The 18,982-nt window shown below is 38.5% G+C and overlaps 2 protein-coding genes across 2 annotated transcripts in view; both read left to right on the top strand.

Moving 5' to 3' along the window:
* LOC306761639 (sodium/hydrogen exchanger 6-like) overlaps positions 1–811 on the top strand; it is an 11,062-nt gene extending 10,251 nt beyond the window's left edge. Inside the window, exon 17 of the mRNA XM_079247891.1 lies at positions 223–811. Coding sequence (XP_079104017.1) covers positions 223–334 — 112 coding nt within the window. The 3' untranslated portion in view covers positions 335–811. The remainder of the gene's footprint in view (positions 1–222) is intronic.
* A 3,488-nt stretch (positions 812–4,299) lies between these two features.
* Positions 4,300–18,295, top strand: LOC306761934 (four and a half LIM domains protein 1-like). The gene is made up of 6 exons (XM_079248269.1): positions 4,300–4,346; positions 15,396–15,566; positions 15,678–15,852; positions 16,275–16,444; positions 16,632–16,818; positions 17,481–18,295. Exons 2-6 carry the CDS (start codon positions 15,411–15,413, stop codon positions 17,633–17,635), a joined length of 843 nt encoding a protein of 280 aa, XP_079104395.1. The 5' UTR covers positions 4,300–4,346; positions 15,396–15,410; the 3' UTR covers positions 17,636–18,295.
* Positions 18,296–18,982: the final 687 nt, after the last annotated feature.

Raw genomic sequence — 18,982 nt, 5'->3', positions numbered from 1 at the left:
GTCGACCACCCAAAGAGTTGGATATATGTTTGTGGGGTTTTTTTCTTGATTGTGAGATTTTGTCTCTGATGACAGTTACTGTATTTGTTTATTATTTACACTGAAAGACAACAACCACATCCAAAATTTGCTGTGTTAAAAAGCATAATATAATTGGATAAATAATTATGTGACTTGACCGCTGGATGTCCTAAATGTTTGTCTCGTTTGTCTCTGGATCAGGATGGATTACATTTCCAGAGGGAGAGCGAATGGACAGAGAGAAAGTTACATCTTTGATGGAATTGGCTCAAATATTTCATATGTAGACACTGAGAGGTCTAAAATACTGTAACTGCATCCATTACACTGGAGCGTCTCTAATATAGATGCTAGCACTTGATTTCTTTACCTATTTATTTATATGGTTTGTTTATTTATTATTTATTGATGGTGTTAAAGTGTGAAATTAACTACTTGGGGGTGAAATGCTTCGGTTTCAACCTCTTTGTCAATACTGAAGCAAGAGAAGAAAAAGCACTACAACTTCTCCCACATGGTACATCTTAGAGTGAGGAAGTCATAAGTACACCAGGAGTTTTTCCCAGTCTCATGTTGTAGCAGACGCTTTGACTTTATATTTGGAAACTAGAGCTTCCTTGTGTGTTTTTCCCTGTTATGTGTGTGGCGGATGAGGCTGCTTCTTATCTAGTTATTAGGGCTAATCTTTGTTTCTGGTTTTCTGCCACCATCTGGTTTAAAAAAAAAAAAGTTCTTTCTGACAAAACAAACAAACAAACAAAAAAAAAACCAACCAAACAAAAAAAAGAAAACGGCAGTATTTTTGTGATGTTGCGTCATCAGATAAAACGGGGCTGGCTGAACTGTTTTGAATTCAAGTGCCTATTTAAAAGTATTTCAGATTTGTATGTATCTGCAATTACTGACCTGCAGTTAGGTGATTTTTTTTTTCCTTTTTGTTTCATATATTTTATGACAATACAACTTGTAGTGGAAGCTCAGTTCTTCCAGTGGTCCCAGTATAATTCGGCCAACACATCTATCAGTGGTTTTACTGAACGAATGGCAGAAAGCTTGAGAGTGCAAACTAAAATAATTCACTAACCCTGTTGGAAAATAACTTATATTTTATCAGATGTAAGCATGTTTTTGAACAGTGTACTTATGGAAAACATTTTTTTGGTATTTTAAAAATGTTGATGTTGCACTTTGTAATAAATTAGGGGCAAAATTTGAATTTGAGGGTAGAAGAAAAGTGTCTAATTTTTTTTTTACTGATGGTTTTTGTGCATTTTTTAAACCAGTTTTGTTACTGTTCCATCCTTTTTAGGTGATCAGTTTAATTGAAGTATCTCCTCCAAATAACTGACTTTGTCCTGTTTTATGCTGATCTAATGATGTGAGGGTCATTTTTTATAAGTGAAGTAGAAGTTGATTCTCTCTATATATTATATCAAACAAATGATCAAATGTTTTGATTCTGTGAAGCTGCACATGTAACACTTGATCAACAAGCAGTATTCTCAGATGACTTGCTGCAAATTCATCTCCAGACATGCATCTCCATTTTAGATCAACATCTCCGATTTTAAAGAAGTTAAACCGTAAATACCTACTCTTTTCTCTGTGGGAGTAAACATCTGAAACTAAATGAAATATATGAAGATGTTACATTTTTCTGCTGTTTGTGGAAACTGGATTTGTGAGAGGTGCATCTGCAATATGTGAATGTTGTCAAAGTCTTGAGGGGAAAATAATCTCAAGTGGATTCTGGGTGTAATCCTGAAGTTAATAACTGTGTGTTGTCAGTTTGACTTCTTGCAAGTCTATTAAAGAAAATAAAAACACCTTTTAAATTCGACACTGGGTTGTTCTTTAAATGATGTGTATTTTTTCCACATGTTTAGATCATGGCTTCACTGGTTAGTGCTGCAGCAGGGATCATCAGTGTAAAAACTTATATGTTTAATATGTGTAAATATTTAAATATATATCTGATATGCTTAAAAACAGACCTGTTGTATCTTAAAACTGGTGTGTAAGACCACTGTATCGATAAGTGTGAGTGCTGATTTAATTGTAAAGAAGATCAATCTAATCATAGGTTTATGACAGACTTCCCAGTGTTGTCCAGATAAACCAGGAGTTTGCTCCTTTCCAGGACACTAAACCTTAGTCACGTTTTACTATATTCATTTGTATTTTCTAAATTTGATCATAGCAGAAAATTTAAATGAAATCTGAACATATTGATTTGCAATAATACAAAAATATTTTTCACACAGCCGATGCACAATTGATCAAACGCTTAGACATTCCTGCTGGGATAGGCTCCCAGTAGGCTTTGGGTGAAAGGCAGGGTTCACTCCAGACAGCTCGCCAGTCCATTGCAGGGCTGCTTAGACATATTTGTTTATTATTTCTTTGTTGTAACAATGCTGCATAGAATAAATCTTAAACCACTGATAAACATTTTCCTTACAAATTTGTGTGACGAGCAGCAGAACATGTGGATTACACACATGAAAAACCTACCAGATCTTCCAGTTGTGTGCTGATTGCTTCACTGGAGGAAGCGATTAAATGGTGGATTTACAAGGATTCTTACCATTGGAGACAATGTCAGTGCAGAAATATGTCTAGATGAGATTCAAGAACCTGTGTAAAAACCATTTCTCCACAGTCTGAGGCAGAACTCAGGATGACACCACTGGCCCCCTCACAGAGTGGAGGTTTTTACAGAAACCAAAACAGTGAACATGATAGAAGGGCCTGTCTGCAGCTCTAACCTCAGCCCCATTGCTGTCTCATAGTGTGTGATCATGCTGGGGACCACGGAGAAAGTGCCACGCTGTTGTTGTGGCTCTTCCACATACTAGTGAGGCCCCCTGTTTATTAAATAAATGTTATGTGTTGGCAGAAAAGATTTGGTAAGTTTTTCATGTGCACAAACCACATACTCAACTGTGCTGCACATGTGTTTTTCTTACAAATGTAGCTCTATTTACAAAGGAAATAAACATTCCAGTGGTATTACTTGCCATCATGGATTATTAAAATAAATAAATAAACCAACAAATACAAACGGCCTTGCTTTTTGTGCTAAACTGGCAAGTTAGCTAATTTATTTGTTTCTTCTGAAATACATCACAGAGTAGGCTCCGGTAGATTATGTCAAAAGCTGTTTTAAAGTAACAAATACCATCATACGTAAGCTCTAAAACGACATAGGTCGAGTAAAGTGTAATTTATTTAAGCCTAAGTCTGAGAGGCTAAAATCACAAAGGAATTTTTCATCATTTTTAGAGAACATTTCGAGTAGCCTTGGCTAAACAATGTCAAAAGTTAGATTATTATTATTTTTTTGTTTGTTTGTTTTGTTTTGTTAGCGTGGTGTAATACATTATTAGATATTTATTTATTTATTTATTTATTTTAAAAACATAATTTAACAAACACCACATCTCGTTTTCTGTTAGTTTTCTCTGCTGAAGCGTCACGTCTGGTGTTATGTGAGAAACTGCAGGCCATCTGAAAACTGCACGCTGATCGCGGGATTGCGCATAACGCGTCAGTGAATCGTCCCTGTGATGCAGAGTAAAAACGGTCTTTAATCGCTTGAATGGGACATTTGAAAGCTCAACTCTTTTTAAAATGCAATCTGTGGTTTTAACAGAGCTTTTCAGTCATTTATCGACAACTAGTCCGCGATGATGTTTGAAAATGACACGTGACGTCACAGCTGAGTGTCGCTGACACGTTTGATAAAATAAATAAATTAGGTATGACTACATGGAGTAGTCTAACCTCAAACTAATAGGTTACTATAGACTATTACTAACTGAGAAAACGTATGTTTATATTCACGTGTCTGTATTTCAACATTATTTATTTCAACTTGTTTGGTGCATTTGGCAGTCCTAGTTCAAAAGTGTTTATTTTGTGAGAAAGTTTATCTGAACGATAAAAACAACAACAAAAAAAGGACATAAATCATATGACCAAATTAAAGAAAAACATAAAAAGTTCAAAAGTAGTGACTGGAAGCATAAATTTACATAATCCCACCCCAGTAATTGCAACAATCCTCAAACTTTAAACCATTATCACAATTATGAAACCTAATTGTGATAAAGTTCAGACAAGATTCGCTTTCTTAACTGTGCGCGTTCTCGCGATTCTGGGCAATTCTGGGCTGTCATTCCTGTTTTCGACGTGACACAGGCTGTTAGGGCAGGGTTTAGCCGCAGATGACTGTATTTAACGTGTGTCGGTGTCGGTCCAGCGGAGTTTCACCGCCTCCAGGCTGCCGCTCGTCCACCGCCGCAGACATCACTCTGATCCCGGTAAGCAGACTGAAAAGCTCCGCGGTAGCAACTCGTCCCCCTCTGCTATTGCTCGTTTTACAGAACTGGAAACTTACTGGGTGTATTGCAGTGGGGAATGAGAATCTTTTTTTTTTTTGTTTTGTTTTCGAGGCGCACTTTTTGACTCTCCTTTTTTGTAAAGTTGTTATTGATGTGCAATCACTGACGCAGGCTATAGGCTATTTTATCTTATTTTATTTATTTGACAGAGCAGCTGTTTTGTTGTAAACTTAATCTGGAAGTGTTATAAATTCATACACACTTGCATGGCGTTAGTATCCGGAGAGGAAACCATAGCCTTAAACTTGTCTGGGGCGTTGGCTGCCTGTCTGTCTTTCTCTGTCAGTGTGTGGATGTGTGTGAAAGCTACAGTTACATGCTGACTTAGGAAAGCCTGGGCTGCTTCTGAAATGTGGTTCCAGTTAAGGAGGCTTCTGGTGTTTTTTTTTTCCTTCATCCAATGATGGAACCACTGAGGCCAAAAAATGCTTCACACAGGTCAATTAAAATTCCTGTACTGATACTTTTCATCCCCCTCCTGAGTGTGTGTGTGTATTCATATTCATATGCATGGATTCTACCAACAAGACCTCCTCAAATTAATTATTATATACTACAATATTGAATTTCCCTTTAGGATGAATAAAGTATTTTTAATCTTTTTCATTTCATTTCATGTAAGTGATGAACACTTGAAGCCTCTCTCAGCTGAATAAAGGATGTCTTCCATCTAATAGATCACAAATATCACACTATACAATACAGCTTGATGTTTTATATAACATTAAATATAGATAAATTATTTTAAAAAGCTGAACAACGAGATAATATTACCAGTAAATTACAGACTTAAACATACATAAGATTTTGCATTGTCAGATGACACGTCTTGTTAAGGGAAGTGTGGTCACACAGTGTCAACTCAGTCTGACCCTTCACAGCCAGAAGCAGATTAAAAGGCCACAGGGACTGAAAAGTTGAAGTTGTAGCTGAAGTCTGCATGTTAAAGAAATCACTATGAGCTCAGTCGTATAAAAGACTAAAGCCTCATAAAACTCTCTGCAACTGGGCTGACATCATCCTATAACTCTCTGTTTTGTTTTGCCTGTTGGGATTTTATAGGATCAAATGTAAATATAACACAAGCACTGGTTTTATTCCAGTTGAAAATCACTGGGTGGGCTGGGTGGACTTGTTGTAGACTGACAACATCAGTCTTTGTTCTTCATCTATTAAAACTGACGGTGAAGCATTTGGGTGTATTTAGATTCATCATTTGTTGTGAAACTTATTGCGCTTTGTGTGTTGCAAAAGCAGGGAAAAGATAGCTGAAAGAAGTTGAGAAGAAAATGGGAACTTGCTGTTCTACATATCACATGACTGTATGTCAAATCTTTTACAAAGTTGGATAAAAATACGATGAATAAAAGGCTAGAGCAACAAAACTTTTATTGGCATAGACTAAAGACTTGATTCAGCTAGCTTGACTGTGTGAATGTTGAACCTCCATGTGAAAGAGGGCAACTTTCAGCAGAAAGCTGCAAAGAACTTCACAAACTTGAAGTTCTCAAAATAATTTAAAGGATTTAGAGAAATCTCTGTATGCTGGGGAGCAGACCAGGAAAGCAGCATGTTCTGTTGCCAACAAGAGTCTGATTTATAGGATTAAACACACACATTACACAAATAACATCTCATACATGTTTTACAATGACCCTTAGTATTTTTAATTTCTAATCGATTTTGATTGGCCCAACTCGTTGACTTTAAAGTCATGTAAAATTCCCATCCTTACTTTATAGATTCAGTCCAGGTAATTGAGGTTTGGTAACGTGGCATCCTAAATAGTGGTAACATTTATAACAGAGCAAAATCTAATGATTGTAAAATTAATTCAAAAGTATAATGAGTGAACAATAACTTTAAAACGCATATTAAAGGAAATATACAAATTTGACCCCATGGCAAGATAAAAAAAAAAAAAAAAAGCAAGGGGCTTGTGTTTACAAAAATGCTGCTTTCATGCATTGAAGTATAAAAATATGTGATGTATTCTTGGCAAGCCACCATGACTCTTGATTTTACTTTAATCATTAACTCATCTGTGAGTTCATTCAGCCTTGTGCTTTTTGTTCCCATCTACCCTTAAATACTCCTCGTATACAGACTCGTAATTTCTATACAGATGCTCTTTATGTTGGACGGGCTTCCCAGTGAAAATCTGGAAAAATGGTTAGAAACTGGGATTTGCAGGGAGTCTGTTGTTCAGACATTTAGGAGGGAAGGCTGGAACAATGTGGTCTCAAATGACCCCCTGAGACGTTAAGAAAAAAAGACTTAACATAAAATTTTTACCATCAGTTCTGAATCTTCAAAAGTCCAAAGTGGACCGCTGTGGTGCCAGTGTGAACAGGATGTAACTGAAAATATCATACCCACCCAGGGAAACTGCTTATACATAATGTTTTGTCAGCTGCTCCAATCTGAAGTACATCTGAATGAGAAAATACTCTAAGTGCAGAAAGAGGAGTGTGTAATATAAGACAAAGTAAGACGGTGAAGTACAGCTTACATCAGATTCTGTTGAAGCCATCATGTCTGTCCTGTTGTAGCGGGACACGCTGTGGTTCTTTGACTTCGCTCTCACAAGTCTGATCTGTTGTATCAGCTTTATTCCGCTGTCTGGAATGTGGCTCACCAGAGCCAGAAAAAACAATTATTCAACCTTTCACTGAAAGGCTGATACGGTGCACAAATGTTTAGCTGGACTTGCTGCTGAATTTTGAACATTAATGTGTATTTTTATTTGTATTAGCGTGGTTGGAGTCAGGACTAGGAACGCTTTTCTTTGTGTGTTTTAGCTCATTATTTTTTGTGCTAAGTTTATAAGTTGGCATCGCTTTTGTTTGTACAATAGTTGGTCCTTTTCTTTTTTCATGACAGCAGACAGAGAACTACCGTACTTCACATTAGGTTTAAAAATCACTAGATGTCAGCAGTCTGCAGCTGCACTTCAAAAACTTATTATTATTTGGTTGTTTAAAATTTCAAGGCAATCTTTCAGCTCATGCTGTTGACTGTAGGACCACATGCAGATGTGTCATTATAAAAACGCATTTATCACCTGACAGGAAAATAATGTTTTGGCCAGTTTAGCTTTTTGTTCTGTTCTGCACAAGTTTGCTGCGTTTTGAAAAGTTTGTTTGTCATGACGCACGGCAGACAGGTGCAGGAATGGTTTGATGATAATAACGATAGGTAAAAGGGTTGGAAAAACCAAAACAGAGATGAACAAATACAAAGGACGACACTGTGGAAACAACAAATAAATGAAACTGAGGGGTATATTTACATTGAGTTGAGCTAACAAGGAGCAGATGGAGCAAATTCAGAAATAAATAAATAAAAAAGAGCTGAGTGTGCTGATGTAAGGGAAGTGAAAAGAACATGGAAGACGATAAACCTACAAAATAAACCAGGAAACTGGACAAGACCTACAAACCATGACAGTGTTAGCGTTACCATCTCTACTGCATCCATATGATTCATTAAAATCTCAGAAGGTGCTGTGGATTAACTGCATATGTCACTTGAAATTAAGACATTAAATTATGCAGGTATGTTTATAACTCTTCCTTCCTGTAAGGCGTCAGATGCTATTTTTGTAGAGAAGCTGCGTTATTTTCTCAGAAGCAACAGCTCTGAGTTCACTGTGTATGAATGGTAACTATGGTGCAACACTGACATCATTATTCGCAGGCACCATAACCAATGTGTCAAGCATGATGAGCATCTAAAGTTAAAAGGCAAAGTCAAGCAACAAAAAGCAAAAATCCAACCGCTCCTGCCTTATTCTTACATCTGCTAGCAATGAAAAGAGCACCAGAAAAACAGGGAAAAAAGAAAAATCCCAAATTTCCTGGCACTGCATGACCAGATGTTTCAGCAACGTGATACATCACAGGCTGAGACCGCAATACTCAAAGTAGGGCAAACTAATATGACATTGTGTAGAAATGTTTAATCACATTTAATGCTTGCTGAAATCTATTGTTCAGCATAGATCTGCTGTACAAACTGAGGGGGATAAACTTGAAGACTTCTGTCCATGTTCTGTCCACTTCTGCATGCTGAAGCGTCGTGTTTTTAGATGTCAAACAGTCGTGCAAAAGCACTTTAACCTGGTGGAAATCCAGAAGAAATGTAAATGATTTAAAATATACCTTTTAATAAGAACACAGTGCAACAAAGCTATTTTTTGTCACGCTTAAGACAACATCAAATCAAACAAAATCAAATCAAACTTTATTTGTATAACACTTTTCATACAAAAGCATATTAAAGTGCTGAACAACATTAAAATAAAAAACAGTTTCACACTTAAAAAACACACACGCACGTTACCTACACAAGCACACAACTCAACCCTTCCCCTGATCATTTATGCCAAAATAAAAACTGATAACTTCAGTATTCTGTCTCTTTATCTGGATTCTGTATCTGGCTCTATATCTGGACCTAAAGATGGCACAGAACAAGACACATTTAACTTGTTGCATTTCATCACAATGCCTGCGTGTGTTCTTTAAAACTCAAATACTGTTAAACTTAGAAAAGCCTCACAGTGACTTGTCACAAGAACACAGTGAATGTTTGTGTGGATTGTACCTTTACCAATAAAGTTTGCCAAATTTGGTTATCAAATTACAACCATAAACCTCTTGACTCAAACAATTTAAAGCTCACTTTGTCTTTCCACCATTATTTCTCATCTTGATGTTTAAACAACACGTCAGCCCCTCACAACTGTTGACTTTTCTGGAAGCAGATTGATAAGGTATTACCATCAGAACAGTTTTAAAGATCAACACAGCTCCGAGGTTCATTGTACCTGAAGGTTTAGATAAGATTCACTTTCTTCACTTTCAAGTTTGCCGCCCTTATCTGTTTATAAATCACCAGAAAATCCCATTAAGAGAGATTTCTGCTGCTTGTCACAGCAAATCCAAAAAGACAGAACATCTATGTAGAGCTGAGGTTCCACCTGTGGCGTGGACTGAATGATCCGAGCTCAGTCAGGGTTTCCAGCTACGTGAAGCTGCATTAATGACACCTGGATGCAGGCAGTAAGAAGCAGTGTGTTAAACAGTTCACTGTGTGTGTGTGTGTGTGTGTGTGTGTGTGTGGCTGGATTGTACCAGCTTCACAGTTCTGACTTTAACTTCCTGTTTCTCTGTTTTCCACAACATTCTTAAGCGATAAGCTCATGCCAACACACACACACACACACACACACACACACACACACACACACACACACACACACACACACACACACACACACACACACACACACACACACACACACACAGGCAGTCTGCATTTACTAGCCATGCACACAAACACATAACTGGTCGATGCAGACACTTCGCTGTTTGTCCGCTCATGTTTAGTCCTTATTTTTCTGCCTCTGTGTGCCTCTTGTTCAGTTTTAAGAATGTACACTTCACTCACATGACAAGATGTCACCTCTCCGCACTTTAGACTTTCACACATACCCTCATCCAGCCACACACACAAACACACACATTTAGTTTATGCTCAAAGGCCTAAGCTCAATTTTAAAGGATCATTTCTGAGTTTTCACAAATAAAAGACTTAAACTTATAATAAATCCTCTGAAGCCTGATGCTTCTCACTCTTCAGGACTCCAAAACGTCGAAAACGACATGATGTGTTTTAGAATCCACACGGCAGAGCAGTCTCGCACGCAGTGTGTTGATGTTTAGAAAAGCGTGGAATGACATAAACCTTCACCACTGGTGCTGTACCCAAAGTCTTACCTATAAAATGCAAAGTTTACACTGTGTGGGCAAAATAATGGGAGCTTCTGGACATTTTCATGTTCCCACAATGCGAGTTTTCTTTGGCTGCAGCATTGCCATCAGCTCATTCTGTGCAATGCAGCTTAATATTTAACTTCACTGTTTCCATGGCGAGCAAACACAGAGCTGTGTATCGGCAGGTTGGATGGAAGGAAACGGTGTTAAACGTGTCACTGGGCCAACACACAGCAAGATTATTTATTGCTGTAAAACAAAGCGAAGACTTGTAGCGACAACGTTCGCAGAGCTGCCTGACGTCAGCGAGACTTTATTTTGCTCCAAGTTGTGTGGAGACTGGCTGGCCTCCTGGCAGCCATTGTTCAGCTCCCATCAGATAACATTTTCACAGTGCTGACAGGGATCCATTATTTATTTATTACCATATGCAGTGTTTAAAACTACACAAGGCTTTGCAGAGCTCCACATTTTGTGCAAAGTGTCTCCTCTTTTTCATTCCGTTTTGGGCTTAACCTGGAAAAAAAAAAAAAAAAAGTGCAGAAAGAATAGTAAATGAATTATTATCCAAAGCAGGAAGCAAACAGCGAAATGCAGAATGGAAACATAAGGAATGTAAATAGAGGATGTTACCTCTAGTTGATCTAAAGCTGAAAGGATGTGCTGTCATTTAGAGGTGATAGACGAACAGCCTCACCCAGTCAACAAATAAACCTGCTGCTTCTTTTTCCATTAATAAGTAATGAACTAAGTGGTAACCGAAGGGAAGATTTATGTCCACTACCCAAAATGTCAGTCTCGGTTTGTCCCGGAGCTGAGAAAACAAAAGAAGGTATTTATCCTCTGGACCAATAACCTCCTGGACATACTCCTGTCAAATGGTAACTAACTGATAACTGGGTGAACTGGGAAGGTCTTGCTGAAGGCATGTTGTTTTGCCAGCTACACATCACATTACGTTGCACCTTCCCCGGCTACAGCTAAGTGTTGTTTTCTGCAGTTATGTAATGATGCTCTGAATGTTGTCAATAAGAGAAAAAAGTTTACCAAAGCTGTAGTCTGGTGATGGGTTGCACCCACACACACTCTGCCTGATAAAAAGTAAGAAGAACATGCCTACAAAAGTTACAAAAACACTTTTTTTGTACAAAGAAGCTCTCGTATTTGTTTTCTCTTGTACCGGTATATATTTATTTATTTATGTGTGTGTGCGTGTCTGATAATGATGTTATTGATGACTTCAGCTGGAGAACAGGGAAGGAAAGCAAAATTATGCCGTGCACTGGGATTATCAGGATGTATAAGTATGAAGCTGTTTATAAATGAGGAGAAAATCTTGTAGAAAAAGGGTGCCTGATTATTCATGGAGGAAGACATTTCTCTAGGAGAGAGCTGATCTGTTAGCAGGTTCCTCCAGAGAGTGATGTTTAACTTGCTTTCTAGTTTAGGAGGATGGTTATTTGCAACAGAACGATGTCATGGTGTAATTGCAGGGATGACATGCAGAGTTGTGGAGAAAGGCAGATCCAGCAGCCTTATATTTGTGAGAAGTGATCTATAACTTGTGTCTAAAATGGTCTGACTGGTGTACAGTGCCAGAAAGCAGGCACGTCAGTGGTGTTTTGTGTATAATAACTACATTGATCTCATGTCGGGAAACCCATTTCATTTCATTTCTCACCCATGCAGTCTATAGTCTACTCTGTGGTTGGTCTGGAATTGACTAAGTTGTAGGTTTGGAATTTCATAATGAGTGAATTTTTTCTGCACATTTATGTCCAAAATTTGGTATTGATTAAGTGGTAATAGAGAGATCCTGTTTCCAGTTAGATATTGGGAGAAATATGTGCTCACTATCTAATACTTGCATAAATTTAGAAACTTATGACTCATGTTTATTTAATTTTTATGTATTTTTTGGAATGTACTGTGATGGACTGTCCTGGGTGTACCCTGCCTCTCACCCAATGATTGCTGGGATAGGCTCCAGCTTCCCTGCAATCCTTAAAAAAATGAATGAATGAATGAATGAATGAATGAATGAATGAAGGTATTGTATTAAAAGCAAAGGCTTTTCTTATCCGGTGGTCAAGTGGTTTTAAATGACTTTAAAGGACCAATTATTCGTTAAAATCTAGAAGTGATGAGGAGGCATTCATGCTGTCCCACACATGGGACACCTGTAAAGACCACCAAGCAGCAGGTTGCCAAGTCTCCTTGTTATGAGCAACTTTGGCCTTTTTTTTCTGTAAAGTCAACTAGAAATATTGTCTGTCACAGTTTGCAGGCTTTTGGATGTTATTTTAAGCGTAGTTACTTATTTGGGTTCCTGTCTAAATACCTCTACCCAGTTCACACACGTGGACAACTGCACCTGACAGAGCGACAGAGTGACATTCTGCTGATTTGAATGTGTGTAAAGTGTGAAAAAATTGTTCACCATGCAGAATGCTGGCACACCTTTTCCACAGAGTTTTATTTCCTGTGGGTTTTTTTTGCCCAAGTCTTTTTGAGACAAGTCATATATGAAGCACGAAATTGCTTTATTTGGATTTTCTTCATCAAGCTGGTTGGTTACATCTTTTTCTGAAAAGATCTGGAAATGCTGGCCGTCACCAGACGGGCAAAAAAATCTGTCAGATTGTCCGGCTGGTCACGTCTCCAGGATGCTGCCAGCTGCTAAAGACATGACACGTCGAGTGATGGTTTCTGAAGAAGACTAAAGTTTCAGGTGAAACATGTCTGATCAAAAAGAAACCCTACAATTACAGCAGACAAAATTAACCTAGACACACTACTCTGAAATCTCAGTTAACAACCTGAGAGACCGCGATCAATGTGCACCTGCACCTGAAAGACCAAAAATGAATTTCCATCCCAGTTGTTCCAAAGAATTATGATATTTTCACTCACAAACCGCCTTCTGTAAGTCCCTAAAACACATGAACTAATTCCTAAATCCCTTTTAGTCTCTTCCTGAGAACTTGGGCACGCAGGAAAGATGTGGTTTTAGCATTGGCCAATGTGGTCCAAATGTCCTTGGCCAAAACCAAAAGATCCTCATGAATCTGCTGACATGCCACGCCATGCAGGGGAACACTATAGTTGGTGGTTTGTAAGGGAGTGGTGCATGTAAGATGGGAAGTATGTGCATGTAGACTCTGTCAAAGAGATGTCAGCATTCCAGATCTCACCACATTTGTCATACCAGGCATTCCTCGCTGTGCTCACCTCACTGTGCCGACACACACACACACACACACACACACACAGCTCACCCTCAGCAGCCTTGGAGAATTCCTTGTACTCAGCCAGGATGAACTCAATGCAGGAAATAACCAAGTAAACTGGTTGCAGCTGATCACTTTCTCCCCATTCCTGTTTGTGTCGCTGATTTTTGTTTTTTTTTTCCTTCATTTTTTAATTTGTTTTTATTCACCATCTCAAATCCAATCCTGTAATCACAACTCTGTGATTAAAGTCATGGTACCCAACATGGTTATTTTGGTTCTGTGTATAGAAGGTTTATATGTATTATTTTTTATACACAGCAATTATTGCACTTGAAATAACTTGTCTTAAGGAAAATGATGGCTGCACAAATAGCTTAAACTATCAAGAGTGTGTTGGAATTTCAGCAGTCCAAATTCAATGAAAAGTCTTAAAAGGTCATTTGTATCATTCTTGAGTAATTAAAAAAACCTAAAAACAAACTATAATTTACCAAAAAACAGACATCTTTAAGGATTAAAACTGGTTTATTTGCAGCTTTTCTCCAGCAATGACCGCAAAAATCCAACACAAACCCGTCCTTCAGGGTAGATTACTCACAAAACAACTTCAGATAGAACAAAAGCAAACTGCAACCAAATCTTTTTTATTAGGACTGTATTGAGCTACAGGACGTGATTCAATGTACTACTATCACGAAAAAAACGAGCAAGTATCAAAGACTGGACAGGGACAAAGAACAGAGCTGGTTGCTTTGCTTTTAATGATGGCAAATCAGTTTCTACAATAAGCTGTTTGTGTTAAACTAGACAGAAAGGTGAAATCTATGACAGACTTTAGGGCAACAGCAGTGACTGACATTAGCTTTTAAGGTTTAAGTAATTGATATGTACGGCAGTAAAACTTTGTTGTACTACTGTAGATTAATCATAAAAAGACCATGTTCCTTTAAAACTGTGACCTGTACTTACAGGAGTAATGGGATCACTTGGAATAGTCCACTGTCTAGTTCAGTACCTTAAATTACTATTTAACTCATAATCTCATACATCTGATCAAAGGGCACAGTCATTTGTGCGACCGTCCCATTATTCATAAACTTTATTCCCTGCTTGTATGAGCCTCATTATCACGTAAAGAAGCTGATAAACACTGACAGATGTGTTTCTTGTCTGCAAACTGCTCCGTAAATATCAAAACTCTTCTGAAAGATTTTTCTCCTTCGTCAGCTGTAAAGTGTAACAACAGCACCACCATGTGGTGTTCTTATGTAACTACAACTGGAATGAGTTACTGATAAAGAGTTCATAGACAATGGTGGAGATACATTTTTATACATGGGATGGCCAGAGGGTAGCAAGATTTTATCGGGGGCTGGGGGGCATTCAGTAAGAAGGGAAGCTACTGCGTTCTTCTCACTAACACACATTCACATACACTCTGTAATAACTGAGCTACATTAGAAACAAAACAGCTTTACATGATTAATCTGGATCACCAAAGTTGTTTTGTTTTTTTGTTTTTTTTAATAAAAATTGGCTTTGTGAAGATTTATAGGAAGATACGTTGGTTGTTTTGGGGGTGCGTGTTGTGTTACCAGATGTAATAATAGAGGGATCAGTGGTAAATCAGGCATTTGTAGCCCTATAGCACTTTCCTACTCATTTGAACCCCTCTTCACCACAAGCCACTCTCTCCATTTACACACACTTGAACAACACTTCTAAGGGATTATCTGTGAAATGTTTTTTTTAACTTTCATATGCATTCACACCGATGAGCATCAAATCATTAACCTTTCATTTGACAGACAACCTCTCTTCCTCTGAGCCATGTCAGCTGCAAACTGACAGAATGGACCTGATCTTATTTGCTCGGCATCTAAATCCAAATCTGGTCTCGTGATGTTGATTTTATGATGGCAGGATTAAACATCACCTGTTTTCTGGTTCCTTAGTGAATCTCTGTGACAATGGCAGACAGCTCGCACTGTTTCTACTGTCGTGAAGACCTTGGGGGTAAGAGGTTCGTCCGTAGCGAGGGAAAACCAGTGTGTGTTCGCTGCCACACCAAGTTCTGCGCCAACTCCTGTGCGGAGTGCCATCGACCCATCTCTGTGGAGACAAAGGTGTGTTCTCAAGCAGCATGTCTGGGTTTGTGGTCAGAACGAGTGCGGTATATAAAGTAAGTGTTTTCCGTGTTCTACTTACCTCTGACGAATCCTCCCTTTGTTCATTAGGAGCTCAGCCACAAAGGTCGGTACTGGCATGAAGAGTGCTTCCGCTGCGCTAAGTGTTACAAGCCTTTGGCCAAGGAGCCATTTAGCACCAAGGATGACCGCATCATGTGTGGGAAGTGCTGCTCCAGAGAGGATGCTCCACGCTGCCATGGCTGCTACAAACCCATACTGGCTGGTATGACCGCTCACCGGCAAGCCCTCAGTGTTCTACCGCTAACAAACACTTCACCAAATAGTTTTATGGAAAAAGTGGCCTGATAGGTGAAGACGAAATGAACAGTGATCCATTTCTATACTTCTTATATACTATACATACGGATCAAAGAGAATTAAAGTCACAATGTCCAAAAATATTGATGTTTTATCCCACTAGGTTTGTATGTGGAGTTACTACACTGCGAGAGCAGGAATCATAGAGGAACATTCATTTATTTACTGTAACTACACAGTTTAGATCAGGGGTGTCCAGCTCCAGTCCTGGAGGGCCTCAGTCCAGGTGTGTTGGAACAGGTATACACGGAAAACCTGCAGGACCCTAGGGAGGACTGACTTTGGGCACTCCTGGCTTCGATATGTTATTCCTCTTGTCTCTTGCAGGAATAGAGAGTGTGGAGTACAAAGGGAACTCATGGCACGACGAGTGTTTCACCTGTTGTACCTGTAAAAGACCAATAGGATCACAGAGTTTTCTCTCGAAGGGAACCGACGTTTACTGCAGCCCCTGCCATGACAAGAAATTTGCTAAGCAATGTGTCAGCTGCAAAAAGGTAATTAGTTTCAAATGAACAGAATCTGATAAATGACTCATCTGAAAATGTTGCTTAGACTGTATGTTCACATTCAGCGATGATCACAACTTTTTTTGAGCTTTGCTTTTACGTTACTCGTGTAAAAATCTGATGAAATAAAATAAATATTTGGGTTTAGTCTCGTGCTGCTTATTTCCATCTACAGCCGATAACCTCTGGAGGAGTGAACTACCAGGAGCAGCCGTGGCACAGCCATTGCTTTGTGTGCAGCTCTTGCTCCAACCCACTAGCAGGGACCAGTTTCACGAGCCACCAGGACCAGGTCTTCTGTGTCGATTGCTACAAGAAATCTGTGGCAAAGAAATGCAGTGGCTGCCAGAACCCCATCACAGGTTGCTTCAGGGTTTACCCGTTTATGTTATGCTTTCTTCTTTGCATATAATATATTTTGTTTAAAAACAGTTAAATTATTAGTTTACCTGTTACTTCGGGCATATACACAGAGCTGAGAAATAATTCCTGGTAAAATCTATTCCTCCTTCCCCAGTGAGATGTTTCAGCTTCACAGACACAGACTATTTACAATGGTCTGTAATCTTAAGTACAAAAATGGACATTTTTTTCCCCTGAGAAAATGTGCTATAATGGCCAACAAAGTATACAACAAGTGGTACCCCAAGTCACATGGGATTAAAATAAACAAATAAACATCAAGCAAGTTGGAAAATCCAATAAGCAGGATTCTGTGAGCCACGAGTTCAGATTGCAAACATGAAATATTTTCACGCATTTCCTTTAATCAAATGTAATGAAGTGGACAATTTTAGGCTTGAGCAGAACTTAACATGTTGAGATCAGGCGTGTTGAAGCAGGAGAAGATGTAAAAATGGCAGAACAGCAGCTGTCCAGGACTACTGGGCGGATAACCCTGGTCGAAAGTTTGAATATACTTTGGTCTCAGTTCAGTTTTTAATGTGAAGACTAGTCGATGATAAGCAAACAAAGCCACAGATCAGCTCAGGCTAAAATGTTTTTTTTTTTTCTCTCCCTAAAGGTTTTGGAAAAGGTGTGAATGTTGTGAACTATGAGGGCAGCTCCTGGCACGAATACTGCTTCAACTGTAAGAGATGTTCCCTCAGTCTGTCCAACAAGCGCTTCGTGGCCAATGGACGAGACATCCTCTGCACTGACTGCAGCAACAAGCAGTGATGGACAACTCAGCTGTTGTTAAATGACTGAACTTTTTTTTTTTTTTTTTTAAAGACGATGGTTTATTTTTTACTTTGCATAAACTTTTGCATTTACTTTTGCCATTTCAGTGTCATAGTAATTATTCAGCTACAATTGTGGATATTAAAAGTAACTTACAGCAACCTTTATTAACAACAGCAGCTGACAGTTTACTCTGCTGCTGTACGCTAGCACTCGTAGCACACGCTGTGCTGAGTGATCACATGAGCAAGCTTTAAAAACAAGCTGATCAATTTCTTGTAAGGCTTGTATTACAAGCAGAAATGAACTTATAAAACCTATGCAACAACAACGGATGTTACCATGAAGCCTGATCAGCCATGAGCTGCATAAAAAAAGTCAGTAAAATACAAGTAAGCCTACTGAAGTAACAGGTTATGTCTGTGTGCTATGTGCATACAGCACACAGTCTGCTGAAGTGTTAACACAAAGCTAAAATACACCTGCAAGGCAATAAAAAAGTACAGGGATTTCTTTTTTATTTTTTTTATTTCTACAAGATGAATTACAGCTTTTGTTAGTGCCTTTAATGTCTTCTTGTTTGTCTACATTTCAGTGTCATCATCATTCTGGTGCCAAATAATCAATATATATTCATATTTTAATTGCTTTATATCAGAATATTATAATGCTTGTTGCAAATGAATACAGTTTTAAAATGGAAAGACATGCCAAAAACAGCATACCTTGATGTGTTGCTAAAATAAAATAAACTTCAACAAAACTGAGTATTAGCATTTTGTTTCGACTAGTTTTATGGAAAGGACATGAAACAGAACTTAGATCATACATTTATATACTGTAACACATGGGTCTTCTGAGTGTCTTTAAATCAGTGATTAAACTACTGCGTAGAAGGGAAATGTTTGCATGTGCATGTTTGTCAGACCTAATTACATTTAACTGGCTGCCTTTTTGTGGAGGTAAATAACTTCTCTTTTAACCTGAATCGATTGAGTCCATAGAGGACATTCAATATGTACACATGCTCTCCCAGTCTCCATCTCTGCCTCGTCTCCTCTACACGCATAATTAAACAATCGGACCAATCACAGGCAGATGCAAGTCGTCTCCACTTCCAGCGGCGTGGGGTCTGAGATGAAGGGACACTCTGCAGCTCACCCTCTGCATTGGGAAGTGTTGCTGTTGTAGGAAAGTTGGATCAGGACTTTTGTTTTTCTTTGTTGTTTTATTTTAAGGTAAGTGCTTCTGAGCTTATCTTGAGAATTGAAAAAAAACTCCCCAGAATATTAGGATGCAGTTTTTATTATCTACACTCAGTTTTAGTCTTTTATAAAGTTAACA

The sequence above is a fragment of the Telmatherina bonti genome, assembly GCF_933228915.1.
Source record: "Telmatherina bonti genome assembly, chromosome: 10".
NCBI lineage: Eukaryota > Metazoa > Chordata > Actinopteri > Atheriniformes > Telmatherinidae > Telmatherina > Telmatherina bonti.
This window is presented reverse-complemented; position numbering and strand designations above follow the sequence as displayed.